We start from the raw sequence: 24,064 nt of genomic DNA, 5'->3' as shown, positions 1-24,064 counted from the left end.
TGACCAAGAAGCAGTTGGGGAGGAAAGGGTTTATTCAGCTTACATTTCCACATTGCTGTTCATCACTGAAGAAGTCAGGAACTCAAGCAGGTCAGGAAGCAGGAGCTGATGCAGAGGCCGTGGAGGGATGTTCTTTACTGGCTTGCTTCCCCTGGCTTGCTCAGCCTGCTCTCTTATAGAACCCGAGACTACCAGCCCAGAAATGGCACCACCCACAAGGGGAGTTCCCCCCTTGATCACTAATTGAGAAAATGCCTTACAAGTTGACACAAAACTAGCTAATACAGGTACCTTGTCATAGACATTTGTCAAAATCAGAAGTGACTATGCCCTAGCATGGGTATAATTTTAAAAAGTACTTGTGGAAAATAGAAATGAAACAAGTTTCCTGAATCAGAGACTCAGAGATCCACTATTTACTTGAATCCCCAAGCCGCCTCTGCGCCAGCCAGAACTGAACATTTTCCATAACACCACACAGGCTTCAGACTTTGCTTATAGGGCCTATTAATTTTCTTTCACTAGATTTGAACATGAAGCCCCCCAACTCCATGTCTGGCTTTTGGTGCTTGAGGTTAGACCTACATCAGGATACCCAATAGCACATTGCTTTAAGGAACCTTTATATAATTGTACCTAATGCAAATATAATTGCCAGAGATGACTGCCATTCATGAGGCACTGATATGATGTATGTTATATTTAGTTCCAATGGCTCACCCTTATCCTAAGTTGTAACATTAAACCACAAAGATTTCTGGGTGAAATACTTTTCACTGGCATTGAACAAACATTCTTCCAAATGTGTTAGTTTGTTTAGTTTTGTTTAATATATAAATATTTCTGATAATAGATAACACCCATCCTTGGTTGAACTTCCTTTAATATAGTAATTGACAGTCCAATTTGTGGCTCCCCCCCCCCCCGAGAAAATGTTAAGAGGATCGGAGCAAGGATCTTCTAGGCCAGACTTCCTTAGTGGGGAAATAAAGCATGATTTTTCTCTCCAGGGGACATTATCAATATGTGAAGATATTTTTTGGTTGTCACAACTAAGGAAGTATGCTGGTCACATCTAGTATGTATAGACCAGGAATCTCTCTCAACATATAATAATTCATTAGGAAGGAGAGCACCCATCTGCCACAACAAAGAACGAGCCAGTCTGAAACATCAAGAACGTTGCTGCTCAGAAGTTCTGTCCCAGACTAATGTTTTGCAATCTTTAGTGTGCATGCGAGTCACCCAGGGATCTGGTCAAATGAGGACGATGAATGTTAGGGCTAGGGAGGGACACAAGAGACTACTCCTCCGACAACACTCCATGTGGTGCAGGCCCTGTTAAAGTAAGGACTTCACTGAAGGTACTCGTGTTTTATGATTCTTACTCTATAAGGATGTGGCTTGTCTGTCTCATGTCATGACTAGAACTAGTAGGGGCAGAGTAAAGTTTTGTAGTGAACATTTTTGACAGCTTGGCTAGGTGGACAAAGGAAGGAGGGCGTAAGTGGGTATGCAGACAGACAAAAGCCCCAGTTTCCCTACAACCATCCCTCAAAGAACTTCAAAGGTACTTTTCTAAAGAAAATGAATTTTTTTCTCTCTCAGGAAACTCAGGAATATGTCAAAACCCATCCCTGGAGGATGGCAGCCATAAATGGGCTTCAAACAAAAGCAACTGGGGGATGAGAATGTGCTTGTATGGGCTTTGTTTCTTAGGCTGTCACTCTGAGAATTGGGTGTGGACGGCTGAACAGAGATGATGTGAGAACCGAGGATGCCACTCAGGCAGGTAAAGAGTCATCATGAATGGCAAGCCTACGGGGAAAAGATCTCAAGATGTTCTCTTTAGATGTGCCAAGGACATCAGAAAGTTCCCGTAGGGTTTCCACAGCTCTCTGAAGTTTCAGTTCCTCCACGCTGGTGATTCGGGTGTGGTCAGTGGTAGTTCATTGCTCTTATTTATTTTTTTAAGTAAATTAGTTTGGGGGTTACTAGATGTCTCTGACTCCGCCATAAACCAGAAATAGTTGCTTTCTTTTTTGTGTTCACAGTGAGTAGAGCAGCATAATCATACTTGGGAAGTTGTACCTCCATGGTAACATTTCCAAGGCTGATGAAGATTCCATAATTTTACTGGGACCTGCAAGGGATTTGGAGCTGCTTTAAGGCAAGGTTAACTGATAGTGAGGTTTATGTTGTCTCTAGAATATGTTACAGAAGCCCTGAGGGGAAACCCTCTTCTTGGATGTTTTCAATAGAAACTAGACTTTTTAATTATAGGATGATTTAAGGATCCTTCTTTACAGAATTATCCACCTTATAGTTCCTACCATGCTGTTCAATGTGTTCTATCACCTATTATCTGACTCTAAACGACCTTTGTAGATTTTTTTACTTTCTGTGTGTGCACAGTGGGACACAAATTGAAGGCAATGTTAGTATAGAAAGGGAGCATCCTCAACCAGATGCAAGATACCCAGACAAACGTACAGCTACTGTCATGGTGAGTCACACTTAATTGTTGAAACCAGGTATCTTATTCTAAGGTTGGTTGGCAAGGCAAGGCTACCTCGTTATATGGAATTGATTAGGTTACACAGTATGGCAGGAATCAATAGACAAGCGCAATAGCATTAACATTAACCCAAGGGAGGAAGGAAAAGAGAAGAGAGGTGCGAAAGAGGGAAGGAGAGAGAGAAATCCATAAATGTAATAAAACATACATGATATGCATGAGGAAAACTAATTTCTGAGAAGAAATCAAGAATATACACCAAGGGACAGATATTCCATTTCCATGATAGAAATAATGAATATTGTGCAAAGGTCAGTTTCCACACCCCCCCCAACTTTTGCTCTTTAGGGTTTCTGCAATTCTAATACTCTGAGGAAATCACTGTATGGAAATGACACTGATTTTAAAGTTTTTACATGAAGAAAAATGACCCCCAATTCCAAAATCAGTATCAAAGGAGAATGGAGGCACATATATACTACTGACTTCAAAGCTACAGTGTAAAGGGTGGGGACAAAGCAAAAGGAAAATATCACCACAGCAGCCAAGACAGTGTAGTGGTGAAGGGACAAATGTGTATCAGAACAGGAAGCTGGACAGTAGTGAATGACTTCAGGAAGAGTGAAAGGGACCAGACGGGGTGAGACCCCGCCCAGGGGTACTTAAAATGAGCATTTTTATTTCTTTTATTTAAGAGAAAGAAACCTTATGCAAATGATATGGAATGTGGGTTCTGTAGCCAGAAGAAATGTTTGCCCTACTGTTTTGTGCTTTTCACTGTTTTTAAAAAAAAGTTACTAGACTATTTCTAAAGCGGTTTTAAGTTTATAGAAAGTTATGCAGAAATGACACTCTAACCATCTTCCTAATTAACATCTTTAAGTGGTGAGGTGAGTTTGTTTGACCAACTGATAATTGTGTATTGTTATATACAAGTTACATTAGTGAAGTATTTTTATTAGAAAATTTCTTCATTTACATTTCAAATGCTATCCCCAAAGCCCCCTATACCCTCCCCCTGCCCTGATCCCCAACCTACCCACTCCTGCTTCCTGGCCCTGGCATTCCCCTGTACTGGGGCATATGATCTTCACAATACCAAGGGCCTCTCCTCCCATTGATGGCCGACTAGGCAATCTTCTGCTACATGTGCAACTAGAGACTCAGTGGGGGTGGGGGGCGTACTGGTTAGTTCATATTGTTACTCCTCCTATAGGGTTGCAGACCCCTTTAGCTCCTTGGGTACTTTCTCTAGCTCCTTCATTAGGGGGCCCTGTGTTCCATTCAATAGATGACTGTGAGCATCTACTTCTGTATTTGCCAGACACTGGCATACACTCACAAGAGATAGCTATATCAGGGTCCTGTCAGCAAAATCTTTCTGGCATATGCAATAGTGTCTGGGTTTGGTGGTTGTATATGGGATAGCTCCCTGGGTGGGGCAGTCTCTGGATGGTCTTTCCTTCCGTCTTAGCTTGGAACTTTGTCTCTGTAACTCCTTCCATCGGTATTTTGTTCCCCATTCTAAGAAGGAATGAAGTATCCACACTTTGGTCTTCCTTCTTCTTGAGTTTCATGTGTTTTGCAAATTGTATCATGGATATTCTAAGTTTCCAGGCTAATATCCACTTATCAGTGAGTACATACCATGTGTGTTCTTTTGTGATTGGGTTACCTCACTAAGGATGATATCCTCCAGATGCATCCATTTGCCTAAGAATTTCATAAATTCATTGTTTTTAATTGCTGAGTAGTACTCCATTGTGTAAATGTACCACATTTTCTGTATCCCTTCTTCTGTTGAGGGACATCTGGGTTCTTTCCAGCTTCTGGCTATTATAAATAAGGCTGCTATGAGCATAGTGGAGCATGTGTCCTTATTACAAGTTGGAACATCTTCTGGGAATATGCCCAGGAGAGGAATTGCTGGATCCTCTGTTAGTATTAGTGCAGTATTTGTTTTTAAGTTCTTTAACCTTTGACAGATGTGTAGTATCACGTATCCACAATTACAGTATATCATAATGATATTTAGCAAATGTAAAATGTACATCTATTTATTCATCCCTTTTTCCTTCTGACGTCATGGCAACCACTAGCCTCTTTACTACACCCATAGGCTTATCTTTCCCAAATAATCATATGGGTAGACTAACAGAATCTATAGGTTTTCACACTGGCTGCTTTCAATTAACTATATGCACTTATGTCCATGTCTTCTTTCTTTTTCTCTCTCTTTTCAAAAATTTAATTTTTAAATGCCGGCACTAAGAGGGTAAGTTAATAACTCATAAAAATAGTTATACCAATATAATGCAAATAAAATCACTTAAAATTACAAATTGTTGACTTGTGGGACTTTGTCTATAAACTTTTTAGAATATGGCTGACTGCAGATATCTTATACCAGAGAAAATATAACCTTGAATTGGGAAGACTGTCATCCAAGGTTAGGCTTTTAAGACTGTGTGGCAGATGCCAAACTTGTAGGAATCCAGCCAACTTAGATTTGGACAGCTGGACCAATAAGATTATTCTTTTAAATGTAATGGCTGCTTTCTATTTGTTTGTTGTTTGTTTGTTTGTTTGTTTGAGACCAGGTCTTTCTATGTATTCCTGGCTGTTCTGAACCATGCTTACCTTGAATTCACAGCTATGCACCTGCCTCTGCCTCCTGAGTGCTGAGATTAAAGGAGTGCACCACCACTGCCCCTATGACAATGTTTTAAAAATTGAAATATTTGGGACCATCCCACGGGCCTTCTTTTTTGTTGTTGTTGTTGATGTTGTTTTCTCGAAGCAGGATCTTGCCTGGGAAGATGACTCCATGTATAAAGTGCTGGCCAGGCAAATATGAGAAGTTTGAATCCCCCGAACTCACATAAAGAAGGGCGTTGTAGCAGGCATATATAGTCCCAGTATTGCCACAGAGAGAAAGGAGGCAGAGAGACAGAACAAGCCCCAAACACAAGCCATCTCCCTCCCTAAAGTCCGGGGTCCCCATTCTCTTGCCTTCATCTTCTCCACCTGTAATCAATCACAGAACAAGTCCCAGCTGTGAAAGGGAGAGAGGAATTACAAAGGAAAAAGACTTCATGGAGGAAGTGGTAGAGACAGAGGGAAGGACCTTCTAGTAGGAGACAATGATACAAATATACTCATTGTTCTGTTTAAGTCTCTTCTTTGTGCCATGCATTCTTTAAGTCCAGAGGAACTGCAACTTTGTACTTTACCTCACAAAGGGTCAAATACCAAGGACTGGCAACCAAAATTATCCTCGGACACCAGAAGGCTTAGTTCCTCTTATTACTGAATGATCTGGTATTGTCAGCACATACTGCATTCCTTATGCATTTGTGCAATGAAAGACACCGAGGTGGTTCCCAAGTGTTGGCAGCTGTGAACAAAAGTTAATAACATTCATGTGCAGGTATCCAAGTGCATAAAAGTTCCCAATGTATTTGAGTAAATGTCTGAGAGCATCTTACAGGGAGAAGCTGCCAATCTGCCTTCCGAAGCAGCTGCCTGGCGATGAGAGATTCTTGTTGCTTCATAGACTGTATTTTGCATTGTTAGCATTTTGGATTAACATATTTTAAATAAGTGCATGCTAACATAACATTGTGGTTCTCATTTGTAAACCCCCATTGAGCGCCTTTTTTTTACTTGTTTATTTGTGATCTGTACTTTCTTTGATAAAATGAATGGTCGGATATTAGTCAGTTTTTTAGTTCAGTTTCTTTTCTCTTGCTGAATCCCAAATTCCTTTAAATATTTTAGAGACAAAAATCTTTGTCGGATTCTTTTGCAGGTGTTTTTCCTCTGCGGCATACAGTCCATTCTTTTAGTAGTTTTATGTCCTTTTAATGACATCTAACCCACACCCCTTTTTCTTCGGAGGATTGTTCTCTTGGTATTTGTATTATTGGGGTCGTTTAAAGGAGACACATATAGTTCATAATTAAAGGGGGAATACATTACACTGGATTAGTGATTGAGAGCTCAGTAGTTCAAATGATAGTCTACATGCTGCAGAGAGAAAGCAGCAGGGCCTGTTCAGTCTAGGAAGATGTGAATTTCAGATCCAGAAGGATCAGTGATGTAGTCTGAGTCGTCAGGGGAGGCTCTGGGCAAGTTTGTGCTGGAAGGATGGAAATGCTGGAGTTAAACACCATAGGCTACAGCTACAGCAATGGCACAACTGCTCAGGAAGAACGAAGCTTGGGCTTTTCACTCCAGCCTAGAAATAGATCCATACACTGCATATGGGCTGTTTATGAATGTTAGCTAGATGCAAAGTGTCCTGAGAAGTACAGCCTTTGCTTGGCATGGGTGAACTCTGAAGTGAGCATCTAGTTAACATTCATAAACAGCCCATGTCTACGTTTGTGTCAAGTTGACAAAATAACTAGCCAGCACAAAAACAAAGAGAAAGGCCTTTCGAAGCTGAGTTAGGCTACAGAGTGAATTAGAGGCTAACTTGCCAAACTTAGTGAGATCCTATCTCAAAATATAAACAAACAAGTAAGGGACTTGGGATACAGCACAGAGTCCTTGCTTATCTGCAGTTAAGATCCTAGATTCCATACACAACATAGTAACAAAACTCCTGAGACATAAGTGACCAGGACAAGAGTAACTTCTGTCCTTGTTTCTACTAGATCACAAATCTCCTTCCTTTTGCTTGTTTCTTTGTACATCATTTAGTTTGTTATTTATCTGGGAAGGGGAACTCTCAGTTGACAAATTACATCCATCAGATTGGCTTGTATGTATGTCTGTGAGGCAATATTTTTTTATAAATATATTCCTTCCCAAGTGGCTTTGGGCCCTGCAGTTTATTATAGTAATAGAACACAAACCAGCACAGTTTGGGCTCTCTGGCTTTTATTACTACTGTTGGTTTTTTTTTTTAAGGGGTGGGGCTGAGGTTGAATTTATAGCCTTATGTATGCTAAGCATGTGCTCTTCCACTGACCCTCTGATCCTACCTGCCTTGTTTGTTTGTTTTATATTCTGTTCTGGGAAAGGATCTTGCTGCTAAGCTGCATAGACTGCCGTTGAATTTACAACTCTTCCTGCTTCAGCCTCCTACATAGCTAAGATTGTAAGCCCGAGCTAAAAAGCTAAGGCAAGTTGATTTACTGTATATATCTGTACAGAACAATGCATTTGCTATCCACTACATGTTGAATTTGTCTGAAAACAAAAGTAAGTGGGAAAAAGTTGTGTAAGCATTGTGTGTGTGGGTAAGACTCGGTAGATATGGAAGTTATATTCAGAATACTGAGACCTGAACATTTAAGGTGTTGGATAGAGCTGTTTGAACTTCCACTGAACTTTTCTAAAGGCTGAGCATCTTACAATACGGCAAGCATGTTTAACTTATTTTATCACTATTTACACCAGGCAGAGAAGAGTATATTGTCTTTATTTTTCCTAAGAATTGGCAGTTGAGTAATCTAAACATAATTAATTACTCAGTATTTGGAAACATTGGTGTTTGATCCTAAGATCAGATTAGGTAGCTGTTAGAACTTATTGTGTAATTCTCTGTTACTCTCAAAATATTTTACTGTGTTTAATTGTGTGGGGGTGTCTCTGTGTGGGTGTGACACAGTGCATGTGTGAGCACTGAAGGACAACCTGCAGGAGTCAGTTCTTTTCATTCACCTTGTGGGTACCAGGAATAAACTCAGGTCATCAACCTTGGCAATGGGGACATTCACTTGCTGAATTTTCTCTCTAGCCCCTTCTTCTCCCTTCCAGTAAATAGTGAAAAGTTATTCTTAATTTGAAGTAACCTTGTTCCCACAGACAAGCCTTTATCCCAATTCATCTCTCTTTTCTTCCTTCAATAAAGCCCTTAGTAGATTCTATTCTACTCACAACTGCTATGGGTCATCTTCAGCATAGTCCACAAATAAGTGAAATCGTTCGGTATTTTTCTTTTGGTGTCTATCCTGCTTCTTGAATCCTGAAATATTATGTGTTCACTCATGTTGTTGTAAATGATTATTTTTTTTCTAGCTGAGTAGTATTCAAGGTGTTTCATTTGTTATTTTATTTATCTATTCGGACATGTATTCACTACAATATGAACACATAAATGCAAATGCTCATAGAGGCCCAGGAGAGCAGATGCCCTGGGTCTGGAATTATGGGTGGCGATGAGTTGCCTGGTGTGGCTTTTGAGACCCAAACTGTGGTCCTCTGTGAGAGCAGCAAGCACGATTAGCTGCTGAGCTGTCTCTTCTGCCCCATTTTTATCCATTCATGTGCTGCAGGTTACTTAGGTTGGTTTCCTGTCTGAGCGACTGTGAACAGAGCAGCAGTCAACATGAGTGAACATGTTTCTTTGACATGCTTATTTTTATTTTATCTTATTATTTATACTTTACTTTATTTCACTTCCTTTGAATGTAGCATGGGATTACTGGATCATATAGCCACTTGGCTTTTTATCATGTCCACACTAATTTACATTCCTGTCCATAGTACCTAAGGGTTCGCCTTAGGTCACCCTCTTTCAGGATGCTGCCCTTGCCCTGGGTCATCATTCTCTTCAGTGCTTTACAATGACATCTTTGACTACATACCCTTCTAGGATAGAAACTTGTCCCCATTTTAAGTGGACCAGCATCATAATTCTCAAATAACCTGGGACCTACCTGTTAGTACAAAATACATAGTTTTTCAGCATTGCTCTTTTTACCTCTGTGGGATCAGCATGAATTGTGTCTATTACCTAGTAGGTATCCTGAGCACCTGAGATGCTATTATGCAACACAGGCAGTGGTTAGGCTAGTGTTCCATATTCTTTGAGCCATAGGTGCTGACCTACAGTAGTTTTTGTTTCTCTATTCCTATAGCTTCAGTGCATCTATGACTCAATCCCAACACCTGTGGCAATCTCTTTCTTGAGGCACTGCACATTAGGAACTTTGGAGGCATCAGGAACTGCACATTACATTATCTCTTTGGAACTTCCAGTGCACAATTAAATATCACCGTTATCTTTGTGTGTGTGTGTGTGTGTGTGTGTGTGTGTGTGTGTGTGTGTGTGTCTTCTAACTTGTTTTTATGTTCTGAAAGAAAGCTCGTGGGGCCCACAGAGCAGGTAGCACACAGCTCAGGCTAGGAACCTGGTAGGTCGGAGGCAAGAAACACAAGGGTGTGTTTCTTGGCTTTAACTGCACTGTGACACAATGTGAAACTCAACTGCTTGACTTCATGCTGGAATGACAAGCACACAAGCTTAGTGTCAAAGCAACAGGAGGAGGCAGCGTTACATATAGAGGCATTCGGCAGCTGCTTTTCCCTTTCGACTCTGGAACCATTCCTTGTGCGCCCTGGAGAGAAGACAGTTGGGTTGCACTTGACTTTGAGCACAGGGTTAAGGTAAGGATAATTTATGAAAAATTCTTCAAAGCAGTTACATTGAAGAGGTAAAGTGCTGATATGGAATGATGGATGATCAAGAAATTTCAAAGCTACATATGCCTGCATCACATTCTTGAATGAGGTCAATAGCAAAGTGAACTTCAAGAAGTAGCTGAGCTTGTGTGTGTGTGTGTGTGTGTGTGTGTGTGTCTGTGTGTGTGTGAATTAGACGTTACAAATGTGTCCTGAAATATGAATCACTAAGACACAAATACTTTTTAGGGTTATGGCTCAAGAAAAACTTATACTTTATCTTCTGCCTTACAATAATGTTTTTTTATATTGAAATTAGATGTTTGTGATTCTACCAAGAAAACTGTTAAATCCCTTACTCTTGGCTGAGTTTCTTCTCCTCTTTCTATTCACAGGGTAAGCCTGTGGTTTACGTGGCCATAACACATGTGCTTTACAATAGAACATTGTCTCTTCAGTACTAGAGTTTAAAAACATATCTCTTTTTGATTCTAAGTAAGTGTGAGTGAGAGTGTGTGTGTGTGTGTGTGTGTGTGTGCGCGCGCGTGTGCAGGTGTATGCGTGTTGCCAATAAAAATGATCTAATGGGATATAAGGAGGGTGGAGGGCTTTTGTTTGTTTTTTTGGGGGGGTGGTGGTTGGTTGGTTATTTTGTTTGTTTGTTTTTCTTCTTCTCAGCCAAAAGAATAATATTTGATGTTGCTATGAATGATAGGTCTCTTTGTATAGGAGAAGAATCTGAATTTTTAGAATGAACCATATGTGGAGGTCAGTGATTGAACTCGCAGATAGAAGTGAAGATCAAGAGGAAGGTTCTTTTTATTTTCTGCCCCTTTGATTACCACTGGCTGCCTGCTAGGTTCAGTGCTATGAGTGAGGAAGGAAACCCAGTGTTTCTTAAAGAAGGTGCTTGCTGGGGGGGAGGGGCAGTTAGAGCTCATCGGACTCTGCTATTGTACTGGGGTCTTACAAGGAACAAGTTACATTGGCAGGTATCACAGGAAACAGAAGATAGATAGTTTTTTTTATAAGAGAAAGCCAAGAGATGTATGTGAGGATAAAGGCAATTTTTTCCTCTCCAACACAAAAGTGAAGTGAAATTATTGCCATTTTAATCACTAGGAGTGACTGTGTATGTTGAGTCCTTTTGCTGGACAAATATCATAATTGGCATATCTTTATTTTGCTGAGTCTTTTTAAAATCAGCAGTATCTGAATCACCAAGTCGTTTTAGAAAAAGGGGACAGTGGCGCTATAACTGAATTAGGGAGGACTCATTTATCTTCCCTCTGTGATCATATGATATCTATTTAAAAAATCTATGGCTCCTCCTTATTTATTACATCCCTTAGTACAGCCCAGTAACACGATTGAATGCAAAGGCCCACTTACTCTTGTCATGGGGGTGAGTCAGGAAGACTTTATCACCTAGAATTATACATTCAGGAAGGCTTGGGTTTTAAAATTCCATGTGAATTATTACTCGCTTACTTGTATGTTAAGTATATTCGTCAATTCCAAAGCTTGACAGCAACTATAATATACCCTTTATGCTCCTCTTTGGGCATATATATCTTACATTTCCCAATATGCTGGGGCCTCAAGATAATAGAACTGATTTAGACTCTTTATTTCTGAAATTTCCTGGTGTCTGCTTATGTAGGGAGACTTTCACAGCACAGTGATGTAGTCATACAGATTAAAGAGAAGAACGTATCTTCTACAACTAATCACAGAAAGAACTCATTAAAGGACCAATGCTTCGAGAAAGTGAGGCGGGGACCCATCTCTGCTTAGATGAGGCAAGATTTATCAGGCAGATGGTATTGAAGTGGCTAAGGAGAGTCACCTAAGTTTGAGACAGTGGAGAGTTGATATTAATTATCCCAAGTGGTACTTTTCAATAACTAGTTCATTTCTTAAGGAAATAGTCAAAGTCCAAGGTAATTTTCATATTTTTGATTTGGGAAGGTGGATGGATAAGAAGAAGTGGTAATAGGTAATGAATCAAGTTACTCTCTCACCCCAGGCAGACAGATAAAGCTGATATGTCCTGTGTGAGGCATGTTGAATATAAGATGGCCTTTGAGACATCGGAGATGTTTTGTAATGAAATGATCTTGTTTGTGAGAAGGGCTGAGCACCTCCTGTCAATTTAGAGGCTTATAGTACTTAGATACTATCTAGGGTTAGAAGGAAATGGCAGCATGCATTTATGATCTCTATTTTTTTGAGGAATTTATTTAAATACCATGGAATATCCCAGGAACAGTAGCAGAAGAAAAGTTAGGAGCTATACACTTAGGCTTGCCAAAATAATTCTGTAGAATGCTTTTTGGTTTTCTGTAGCGAGTATTCAGGTAGAGATAGATATTCATGTTATCTTTCAATTTTTATTGACTTAACTTTTGTATTTTGAGATTATTCTATAATTGCAGCATTTCTCCTTTCCATTCGCCATCTCCAAGCCCTTCTATATACCCTTCGCCACTCTCCTTCCAGCTTGCGGCCTCTGGTTTTCACTAATTGTTGTTACATGCATGTGTGTGTGTGTGTGTGTGTGTGTGTGTGTGTGTGTGTGTGTGTGTGTGTTTGGATAGAAATATATATTCCTAAAAGTAACCTGTTCAGTCCATATAATGTTTCTTGTGCGTGTGTTTTCAGGGTTAACCATTTGGCACTGAACAGCTAATTGTTGTGCTCTCTCTCCCCTGGGAACATCACCTACCCGTCTCCCAGATCTTCTCAGTTGCCTCTGGTTCTCTGAGCAGGGCTGAAGCCCTGTGGACTTTTCTTTCACTTTTGCATATCCATTGGTGTTGTCTTTGTTCAGTGCACAATCAAGCCATACTTCATCTTTCTTTCCTGTCATTTCTCTTTACTTTTTTGTTTTTTTTGGGGGGTGGGTTGTTTTGCATCACTTTATTCTTTTAAAAACATTTAAAAATGCTGTAATGTCTGATATTATTGGGTTCATGCTACTTTTTAATCTAATACAGGGGTTCTCCACCTTCTTAACGCTGTGGCTCTTTAATATGTTTCTTAATGTTGTTGTGATCCCCCAAACCGTAAAATAATTTTTGTTGCTACATCATAACTATAATTTTACTACTGTTATGAATTGTAATGTAAATATCTGATATTTCTGATGGTCTTAGGTGACCCCTGTGAATAGATCATTCGATCCCCAAGTGGGGTGACTCACAGGTTGAGAACCACTGCTCTTCTCATTTGCAGTAAAAGATCGTATAAGCTGTTTGATAGTAACACAGGGTAATTGTTTAGAAGTGGGTACTATTATTGGTCCCATTTTACAAAGGTGAAAACTCAGACACTCAAAGGTTAAGTAACCTACCAAAAGCCACAGAGGTAACAAGTGATAAAGAGGTATTCAGACCTACCCTCATTTTTAACATTTTAGTATCAGTTTTGTGCTGGAGAGATGGCTCAGCAGTTAAGAGCATTGAGTGCTCTTCCAAAGGTCCTGAGTTCAAATCCCAGCAACTACATGGTAGCTCATAACTATTGGTAATGAGATCTGATGTCTTCTTCTGGTGCTGTCTGAAGACAGCTACAGTATACTTAGATATAATAATAAAGTAATCTTTAGGCCGGGGACCAGAACGAGTGGGATCGACCAGAGCAAACAGAGGTCCTGAATTCAAAATTCCCAGAAACCACATGATGGCTCACAACCATCAGTACAGCTACAGTGTACCCATATACAATAAATAAATAAATAAATCTTTTTAAAAATTAGTGTCAGTTTTAGTTGTTATTAGGGAAGTCTGATGTGTGGAGGGTGTGACATGCTGCATATGTGGGTTGTAGAATCACAAGGGTTCTAGGATCCAACTTATGTTGTCAGGTTTGTGTGGCATTTGCTTTCGCCTCTCATCCATATAGTCCTGTGTTCTCTCTCTCTCTCTCTCTCTCTCTCTCTCTCTCTCTCTCTCTCTCTCTCTCTCCATTATTTCCACTAAATATAATACTGGTTATTTGAAAACTGCATATTTAGTGTCTGCATAATTTCTTGAAGCATTCTCTTAATGCTTTGACTTATGTCTTGTTTTTATTTGATCTTAAATTTCAAAACTTTTTTTAATTTTAAAACTTTTAATTTTAATCCAGAATCTTAAGATTCTAGAAACTCCTATAAACAAGTTTATTATATTAAGAAGGAACAAAATGTTTCAAGATCATTAAATTATGCAAAATTCTTTTCCCAAAAAGCAGGGGGCGGGCACAGAGGATGTATAGGCTGGGTGTGTTCCTGAATTCTTCATAGCAGTATTTCTCAATCTCTTATGGTTGTCTGAACCAGACAAGCAGGCAGAATCAACAGCTCATGGGGGTTAGGTTGCTAAATGGGAGCTCATCAGAGTAGAAATTTCATGTATTATTAAGGTCTACATACTCTTTTTAGTAGCAAAGAACTGCAGTTAGATGTCCAACACATGCTAAGTAAAGTATATGGTCCAAACTATAGCATAGAGTGAGAGTTAGGGCCAGAACCTGTACTTAGAGATGTGTGATGTAGTCTCACTCTTGAGAGGTTTGGATGACTCCAGGGCACAGGAAATGAGCGTTCCCAGGATACAGTATGTGGGTCAGCGTCATGGTTTCCTTCAGATCAACACTGTAAGTCAGAGGGGAGTAACCCAAACTGAGAGCCTCAGGACTCAAATACTACTACTACTACCACTAAGGATTCCAGTGTCCCAGACTAGGAACACTATGAAATCCTCCTCGTGAGTTTGCTTGGCTCCAACTCTTAGACGTGCAGGATGATTTTGGACTCTACTTTCACTGTTCTGTTAATAGTACAATAAATATGCTTGAAAGGACTTACCAAGTAATTAAAAACTCATGTTATTCAAGACTGCTTTATACCCTTGACTGAATCCAGATTGTAGTTCTGTTTCTTAGGTAGATTGTAGCAAGAATGTGAGCAAAATTTACGATGTGATTTGGGTTGCTGCCCATCGGGCTATGCTGTTCTAAAAGTAGACCTCAATGTTTCAGTGGTCTACATTAATAAAGGGACACACACACACAAGCACGCATGCACACGCACACACACACATACACACACACACATACACACTCATGCACACACGTGCATGCATGCATGCACATATACGCAATATATGTAAGTCAGGCTGGCTGTCCATCATTGTGCAATAGCAATGTCACACAAAAGTAGCTGAAGCAAGACAATGAAGTCATTCAGGTAGACTTAAGTGACTCAGCTTGAAAGTGACATGTACCAAATCCTTGCTTTTCAACTAGCCAGGATTCCAAACATGGTTCAAATCCAGATGGATGAGAAGTCTGGAAGATTCACAGAAGAGGGACATATAAATATTTCATGAATCCAATGACTCTTTAAAAATTTTTGATCCTTGATCCTTTAAAATTATTTACTTAAAAATCTATAGGCAGTATCACATCTTTTTAAAGTTTTAAACTTATTAACATTTTAAACTTTTAAAACTTTTCTAAATTTTCATGTTGTTTTCCTTTATGCTGCTTAAACGGCAAGTATATGATATAGTACATATTGTGTTTTAAAGAAGTCAGAACTTTCTGGTTATCAATTCTAAGATCTCTATAAGTCATTTAACTTCTCCAAACCCACTTCTCATCTGAAAATTGGATAGTTATTTCTTATCTGTGGGTATATTTCAAAGACTAGGGTGAGGATGACATTTAAAACACTTGTCCCAGTGCCTAATATATGATAAATGTCAAACTAATGCAAATTTTTGTTTTATTTTATTTGAATTGCCAGTCTTATAGTAGGATCTACAATATACTCATAATCCTCACACAGCAGTAGATTTGGTGGGGTCAAGAGATATTTTGGCTGTGTTTAAGTGAAATGTCTATGTCTTGTACTTGTAGGACACGGGGAGTTTCTAAGTGAAGTGTCTATGTCTTGTACTTGTAGTCATGGGGAGTTTCAAAGGTCATGCTCTCCCTGGGAGTTTCTTCTTCACCATGGGCGTTTGGTGGACTATGAAGAATATCCTGAAATCTGTCTACAAAAGGCAAACTCGAACCTGCTACCTTAATTCTAAATCATTATTACGTCGAACGGAGATTTGGGAAGGAGTTGTTGTGCTTTTAATGTCTCTTACTGGTAAGTAGACCATTCATGGATGTATTCTGTTTTCTCCTTTTGAGTATTTCATGAGCAAAAAATCCATTCAATATAATATTGAGATGTACAAAATGAATTTTGTATTACTATGTTGCTTAGCACTTAACCCAATTACAGTTTGCAACTGTCATAATCTCAGGAAAGTGACATTTCATAATTATTCAAAAGCCTAATCCTTTTTGTTTGTTTGTTTTTAAAGATTTATTTATTTATTTATTTAATGTTTATATAAGTACATTGTAGCTGTACTGATGGTTGTGAGCTGTCATGTGGTTGCTGGGAATTTGAATTCAGGACCTCTGTCTGCTCCAGTCAGCCCTGCTCACTATAGTTTAAAGATGTATTTGTTATTATTATATCTAAGTCCACTGTAGCTGTCTTCAGACACACCAGAAGAGGGCATCAGATCTCATTACGGATGGTTGTGAGCCACCATGTGGTTGCTGGGAATTGAACTCAGGACCTTCAGAAGAGCAGTCAGTGCTCTTAACCGCTGAGCCACTTCTCCAGACCCAAAAGCCTAATCCTTAATGAGTTAGTATTTAATTTATATATGTCATCAAGTGAATTTCCTTTATATCAGTGGCAACCTATGAAGTAATTTGATACAGATTGTGATCGCTCAGAGAGTAAACTCTAAGAAACCATTGTGTAAATTATCCTAAAATAATAAAACAGTTATGGGAAATCTCCAATAAATCATTGCGTAGAGATGATAGAGAGAGGCAGGCCTGAGGGACATCTTGCTTCAAGTATATCCCCCTTATTTCTTGAGTTGGACAGAGTCTGGGTAACTTAACTTCAAAGCTTTCCATTGTTATTGAGCATTCTATAAAAAGGTTCTGTGTTTTTACAGTATTGCTTTATCTGCTCTTTTGTAAAAGGTAACAATTCTAACTTTTCCACTGCTTCTTTTTATTCATGTCAATAGGATTTTGTTATGATCATCAAATTGCAAAATAACCATTTCCAAAGAGAGGGCTTTTCTTGCCCATTCTAGAGGGTATAACAAGGCAGCATCTCTAAGGAAAAAAATCTTGTCTACATGAATAATTAAGCATGTGTAGAGTCTGCATCAACCATCCCTATTATTCTTAGTTGGAGAAAAAGCTAATTCTTTATCAATTTTGTTTGTCAGGATTCAGGGAAAATACTCTTTTTTTTTTTTTGGAAACAGCTGCCTAAGCATGCAATATCTATAAAGAAAGGAATCGTCCTTTATCGGACACATATTGGAAATCTGAACCCTCAAGTAGTCATTAAATTAGAACCAGTGGTTGAACTGAAATTACCAGTGTTAAGGGTATGAAGCAGTTGCTTGGCTCATTTGTCTATGTGTAGACGAAACTGACTATCCAACAAGCATCTAAACTTCTGAGTCATGTCTCAATCCTTATGGCTAGGCAATTGATGGAAAGCTCAGAAGGAGGAATCAATCAGTATCATAAGATTGGAATAATCAATGGTCCTGTGTCTTCTCACATTCCAGGTAGCATCGAGGAGGGGGTTCTGAAATGTGCTGTGTTCCTCCACAGGTATAGTTGGTGAACAGTTTATCTCAGGAGGACCCGCCTTGATCTTGTATAAAGACGGCCAGTGGAACCAGATCCTGGGCTGGCATCACACAACCATGTACTTATTCTTTGGGCTGCAGGGTATAACCCAGATCATATGTTTCACTACTAATGCACTTCCACTTTCCCTAAGCAAGTTAATGTTATCAATTGCCATCTTTGTGGAGAGTAAGTATGAGGAAAATACATTTTCTGTACTCTTTCTATCTATCGGTGGGCATTGATGTAGTATTTTATAAGAATACATCTTTCATTTCTTTTTGTCACCTGGATTGGCAGGGCTATCTGTCTAGGCTATAGTTGAATATATGTGTATCCTAGGCAAGATATGTATAGCCTTCCTTCCTTACATCTTTACAGACTAATTTAGATCTGGGCAGACACAGCCACTCAAAAAAACTTTATTTTCATTTCCTGTCTGGCTTTAAAAGTTATCTCCAACAGGCACTTCCCACCAGTAGTTGTGGAGCCTATCATTCTTTTCACTGCTAACAGTGAAAGCTGAACTCAGAGTGGTAGTGCATGAACTACTTGAAACAGAGCATCAACGCGCAATAGAATATGTCTACCAACCTCTAATGAGCTTTTCAAAGGTCAGAAACAGAAACCCTGCGAAAATGTGGTGCGTAGTATCTAAAAAATGGCTTCCAAATTCCAAGAGGTTAATGAGAATGACAGAATATTTCCTTCAGTCGATTTCACAGATTATCATAAGGGTAATAGATGAAACAAGTATTTAAAATTTTGTGATGTTTTAAGTCAGTCTTTGCTGAATTCCTAAAAGGGAGACTTGGACTTCACCTCATTCATCTGTACATTCACATTAATTATAGCTCCCCACTGTGGTCATGTTTATTATACATTATCCTGCACAGATAATACTTTGGACAAGACTTGAAAAATTTTTATGGTTTATGAGAACACAAGACAAAGGTTAGAAGAATGGAAAAGTGGGGATAGAACTCAAGGATTCTCTTCCTAAGAGAAAGTGTTTAGTCTCCCCCAAAGCAAAAGCACGTTGCTCTGGGGGATCCGTGGGGATTTGCTCTTTGGGACAAGCTTATGTTTGTATAAAATTCTGTGGAGAGAGAGTGGTGCAGTGGGAAGCCTTTGACTTTATCAGAAAATATGTTTTGCCCCCTCTATTAGCATTTATGTTCTACAACCACACACACGGTCGGGAAATGATTGACATTTTTGTACACCAACTTCTGGTCTTCGTCAGCATATTTGCTGCTCTGGTTGCCTTCTTGGAGTTCCTCATAAAGAACAATCCACTTCTGGAGCTCCTGCGGTGCAGTCTCCTCATGCTTCAAGGAACCTGGTTCTGGCAGGTGAGTTGAGACTTCTAGCTGACAGACCTAGTGTCATTTCTATCTGTCATTTCTAATTGATGAGGCATTTGTTTTTAATACTCCCCTTGCACAAGCATCAAAGAGGTTCTTGGAGTAGCCTGGCAGGTCTAGTGAAGAATACTGTCAGAGTATCTGTGGAAGAAGTATTTGCTGTGTTCCTTCATGGTGGATCCACTGATCATGTATATTAAACGTTGGAGCTGATGATTCTGGTTGTAGGTGATTCCTGCAGCTAGAACAGCTTATAGTCAGATGGATCAAAGCTCAAAAAACCGTATGAAAGACAAAAGACAGAACACTTACTGAGAGACAACTCTATGATGGGAAGGGGAACAAGTCATGTGATGTGCATGAAACAAACACACTATGAAGCTTAGGGTTTTATGAACAGAGTGGGGCTAACGAGATGGCTCAGTGATGAGTGGTACTTGTTGCTTTTGGAGAAGATAAAGTTTTTGTTTTTAGCATAACTTCCACTCCAGGGGTCCAGCATCTCTGGCGTTGAATGGTACCTTGCTCAGGGCTAGAGCCCCTGCCTAGAATTCCTCAGTGAGAGGCTGGAAGTGTGGATCAGAGGCAGAGCCCATCTCACTTTATTATATTCCCCATTCACAATGGTCCAGAGCTTAGGTATAACCACTTCTAATTCATCTCTAGGTATCTCCAGCAAGATCAAGCTACTTTCTCATGCTCAAAAAGTAATACAGCTAGGATCCAAATATAGTTGTCTCTAATCCCAGGTCCCTACACTTCCCATGTTATAGCATCATCAACTCCCTAAACTTGCCATGCCATTGAAAGCAGCAAATCAAATACTGACTGTGCATTTGTAGAGAGACTATTGAGTTTCCATCACATTCATATAGACATATAAACTAAGTCTAGAATGAGGTGAGAATGTGGTTTGATTGGGCAAGACTTTAAAGAGATCTTTCAGTCACCAGAGAGCCAGGATTTGAGGGTGATATGGCTATGTCAGGGGACTTAAATTCCCCATGATAATTGATAAAGAATTGACAGGTGAAGGGGAAAGAAGTTTGTAGGAGGAGGTAGAGAGCTTGTAGTACAGGGACCTATGGTAAAATGGGACTAAGTTCATACATTAACTTGAAAGTGCTTTATAGAAAAATATGAGTCTGAAGTAATGACCAGCCAGAGACTACCCCATCTGGGGATCCATCCCATAAACAACCAGCAAAACCAGATGGATTTTGTGGATGTCAACAAGTGTTTGCTGACAGGAGCCTGATATAGCTGTCTCCTGAGAGGCTCTGCCAATGCCTGAAAAATACAGAAGTGGATGCTTATAGCTATCCACTGGGGGAGCATAGGGTCCCCATTGAAGGAGTTAGAGAAAGAACCCAAGGAGCTGAAGGGGTTTGCAACCCCATAGGAGGAACAACAATATGAACTAACCAGTAACCCCAGAACTCCCTGGGACTAAACCACCAACCAAAGAAAACATATGGTGGGACTCATGGCTCCAGCTGCATATGTAGCAGGGGATGGCCTAGTTGGTCATCAAAGGGAGGAGAGACCCTTGGTCCTGTGAAGGTCCTATGCCCCAGTATAGGGGAATGCCAGGGCTAGGAAGCAGGAGTGAGTAGAGTGGTGAGCAGGGGGAGGGGGAGGGGATAGTGGGTTTTCGGAGGGGAAACCAGGAAAGTGGCTAACATTTGAAATGTAAATAATGAAAATACCTAATAAATTATGTTAAAAAGAAAAATATGATAAGTACCCTATAAGGTGATCAATCAGATGATTGCTATCTATAGCAGCTGAGGGAGGGTCTTAATAGGAAACCTAACTGGAGTAAAGAGGATGTTTCTTACTGGAACCTCACCTCCTAGTGTTTGAAAGCTACATATATGACTAAGAAACAATCAGCTTTTCTGTCACTCTGATTTAAAATAATAATAAAAAATAATAATAAAAAAGTAAAACCCTATTTTAAAATAGCAGTTTTTTATTTATTATTATCACTATTATTTTTAATGATGGCTACTAAAGGTTTCTTGAGACAGTCTATTTTGGAGGTTTCGAAAGGCAACTGAGGAGTCTGCGTAAAATGGTACATTAGAACCCAATTCTGTAATATCCAGAAAAAGAGGTAAATAAGGTTTAAAACATACATAGGGAGATCTGTCTCTAGTTGAGAGAGATGAAGTAGGAAAGAAAGATGCCTGCATGAGATTTTAGTAAAGACACAGCTAGATAAATCCATCAGTGAGTCACCAATGTCAATGCACTGCTTGCACTTTTTGGTAGCTGAAAGGTGCTTTTTTTATGGCCTCTGTGCTAACAGGTCAGTGAGCAGGAGAGATTCTGGCCAGGTTACAAACATACAAAAGGACTGGAGGTACTGTTAATGGAGGAGACATTGAGATCCTTAGACCATGGAGTTGAAGACACAACTGTGACAGGTTCTTTAAGTCTGAGATTCTCCATGGGGACACTGAAATAAATAACCCAGCTGCCAGGGGTGCTGACTCCATGGGAAACTGAGAAATGAGGGGTTAAACTGGTCCAGGAATCTTGCATAGGTCTGCGGCCAGAAAGACACAGTCTAGTGACAAAGGCAGGTGTAGGAGGACAGCTGCTCTACACTTTCTCCATGCCTTAAACACAGAACACCTCACATAGAAAGAGAATGCTCAAACACTACATGAGGAAGTGTTAACTGGAAAATACAGAGATACCAGTCTGGGAAAGTCTAACTGAAGGTGGAGTCCTACATCAAAACCTGTATTACCAGGTGGATGTACCAACCTGCCTTGTGTGAGTGAATTAATGAGACTGGCAGCCCTACTCTCACCCGCAGAAATGGATAGCCAAGTAAACGGTGGAAGAGACCACATTCAAGTCCACCAGGAAGTGACCCTGGGTTCCAACACCTTCACTTCGTTTCATATTTTATTCATTTATTATTTTTACCTTTATCTTTTAGAATTTGCAGGTCTCTACTTCTGTTGCTGAGTTGTTCTGAGATAGCTTGTGTTTCCACAGAAGAGTCTTTTACCACCATCCTTCCTCTGTCATACAATGGCTGTTGTCTTGGTTTTCTGTTCTTCCTCCCTTCAGCAAAACCACAGGCAAGAGCATACTCAATAATAATGTCAGGGGGAAATGCTCTTAACTTCCTAGTGAAAAGATGCAAACTACCTCACTGAACCAAAACCCAGATCCAGAGTCTGGGAAAAGACACTGAGGCTAGAAGTGTTTATTGCTCTTGCAGAGGAGCTGGGTTCAATGGCTGGTCCCCACATCAGACAGGTCATAACTGCCTGTAATACGAGCTCCAGCATATCTGAGGCTTCTGGCTTCTTCAGGCACATGTATTTATCTGTTCATACCCCCCACACAGACATAATAGACACACACAGTTTTTAAAAATAAGATAAATCTTAAAAAGAGAAACAAGATCAAATTATGTATGTTTCCAGGAAATACACTTCACTTATTAAAAAAAAAAAAGAAGAAGAAGAAAAATCCAAAAACTGAGAGTCAAAGTTTGGAAATCAACCTACTAAAAACATTGAGACCAGAAGGAGAAAAAAAAAATCCGGCAGAGCTGATAAGTAGACTCCAAACTAAAAGTTGTCAGAAGGGAGAATGAAGGCCACTGCATATTACAGGGAACAATTCAAGAAGTGTTGGTAATTGTAAATATTTATTCATGGAATGTTGGGCTCCCAGTTTCATAAAGCAAACACTAAAATGCATGGGAGGTCAGATAGGTCTTAATATAATGGTAGTGGAATACTTTAATTCCCTGTCCATATCATGAGTTAGGATTCCTAAAGAAATTTCAGAGATAGATTATTTAATAGATCATGTGGGTTAACAGAAGTCAACAGATAAGTCATCGAAGAGATAAGAACATTCACATTCTTCTCGGCATCTCTTGAAGTGATCTCTAAAATCGATGAGATTACAGGCCACAAAGTAAGCCTTGAGAATACAATAGAATCAGGGCTGGAGAGATGGCTTAGTGGTTAAGACCACTTGCTGCCCTTGTGGAAGACCTGGGTTTAGTTCCCAGCACCCACATCAGCCAGCTCATAACCATCTGTAACTGCAGTTCCAGGAGTTCTAATCCTTGTGAACACCCGCTTGCAAGCGCTGCACATACAGAGCATGAGGCAAACACACATACACATACATTTTTTAAAAAGAGAGATTATTACAAAAAATTCAAAACTCCCTGTATCATTCAGATTGTAGAAGAATAAAGCTAAAAATCAATTGGAAGAGAAACCGAAGAAAATATACAAATCTTTGGAGGATAAAAACTATAGCACACTCAGCCTCTATCTTGAGCCAGCTTGGTGTGTGTATACAGCCTTCTTTGGTAGACTGAGAAAATCCTAATTCTGATATCTCTAAGATCCTGGGGTCTCCATTTCATCCTAGGCTTCAATGCCACAGATTCATATATGGCCTCTCATGGACCTAAAGCCAGCCACAATTGCCTGCCCATGGAAGTTCTAAGCCAGGCAAGGTAATTCATGGTAACCATGTCTCAAAATCCCAAAAGAATAAAAAGTAAACAAGCAACAACAAAACATTATGAACAATGCATGTTATAGCCTGACATCTTAGCTGTCAATACTGTAAATACAGGGAACACACTAAAGTGTTTATGTTCTCAGTTTCTTCCTCCTCCTTCTCCTCCTCCTCCTCCTCCTCCTCCTCTTCTTCTTCTCATTCTCCTCTTCCTCCTCCTCCTCTTCCTCTTTCTTCATTCTTCTTCTTCTATCCCAAAGTGGCAAATGTGGCCAGAAACCTGTTCCATCAACTCATCATTTGCATCAGCTCCTTAGAAAGTAGTGAGGACATGCTCCACTATGTTCATAGCAGCCTGATTTATAATAGCCAGAAGCTGGAAAGAACCCATATGTCCCTCAATAGAGGAATGGATACAGAAACTGTGGTACATTTACACAATGGAGTACTACTCGGCTATTAAAAACAATGAATTTATGAAATTCTTGGGCAAATGGATGTATCTGGAGGATATCATCCTTAGTGAGGT

The 24,064-nt window shown here is 39.7% G+C and overlaps 1 protein-coding gene across 2 annotated transcripts in view; it reads left to right on the top strand.

The window, feature by feature from the left end:
* Positions 1 to 24,064, top strand: part of Tmem45a (transmembrane protein 45A) — a 72,210-nt gene that overhangs the window by 37,314 nt on the left and 10,832 nt on the right. Inside the window, exons 2-4 of one of the 2 annotated variants that reach the window (XM_021209874.1) lie at positions 15,888 to 16,079; positions 17,636 to 17,842; positions 18,824 to 19,008. In XM_021209874.1, coding sequence (XP_021065533.1) covers positions 15,890 to 16,079; positions 17,636 to 17,842; positions 18,824 to 19,008 — 582 coding nt within the window. In that variant the 5' untranslated portion in view covers positions 15,888 to 15,889. Of the gene's footprint in view, positions 1 to 15,841; positions 16,080 to 17,635; positions 17,843 to 18,823; positions 19,009 to 24,064 lie in introns of both variants that reach the window. The other variant, XM_029544701.1, reaches the window with a different exon arrangement.

This window comes from Mus pahari, chromosome 12 (genome assembly GCF_900095145.1).
Source record: "Mus pahari chromosome 12, PAHARI_EIJ_v1.1, whole genome shotgun sequence".
NCBI lineage: Eukaryota > Metazoa > Chordata > Mammalia > Rodentia > Muridae > Mus > Mus pahari.
Note: the sequence above shows the minus strand (reverse complement) of the source record. Positions and strands in the feature narration are given on the sequence as shown.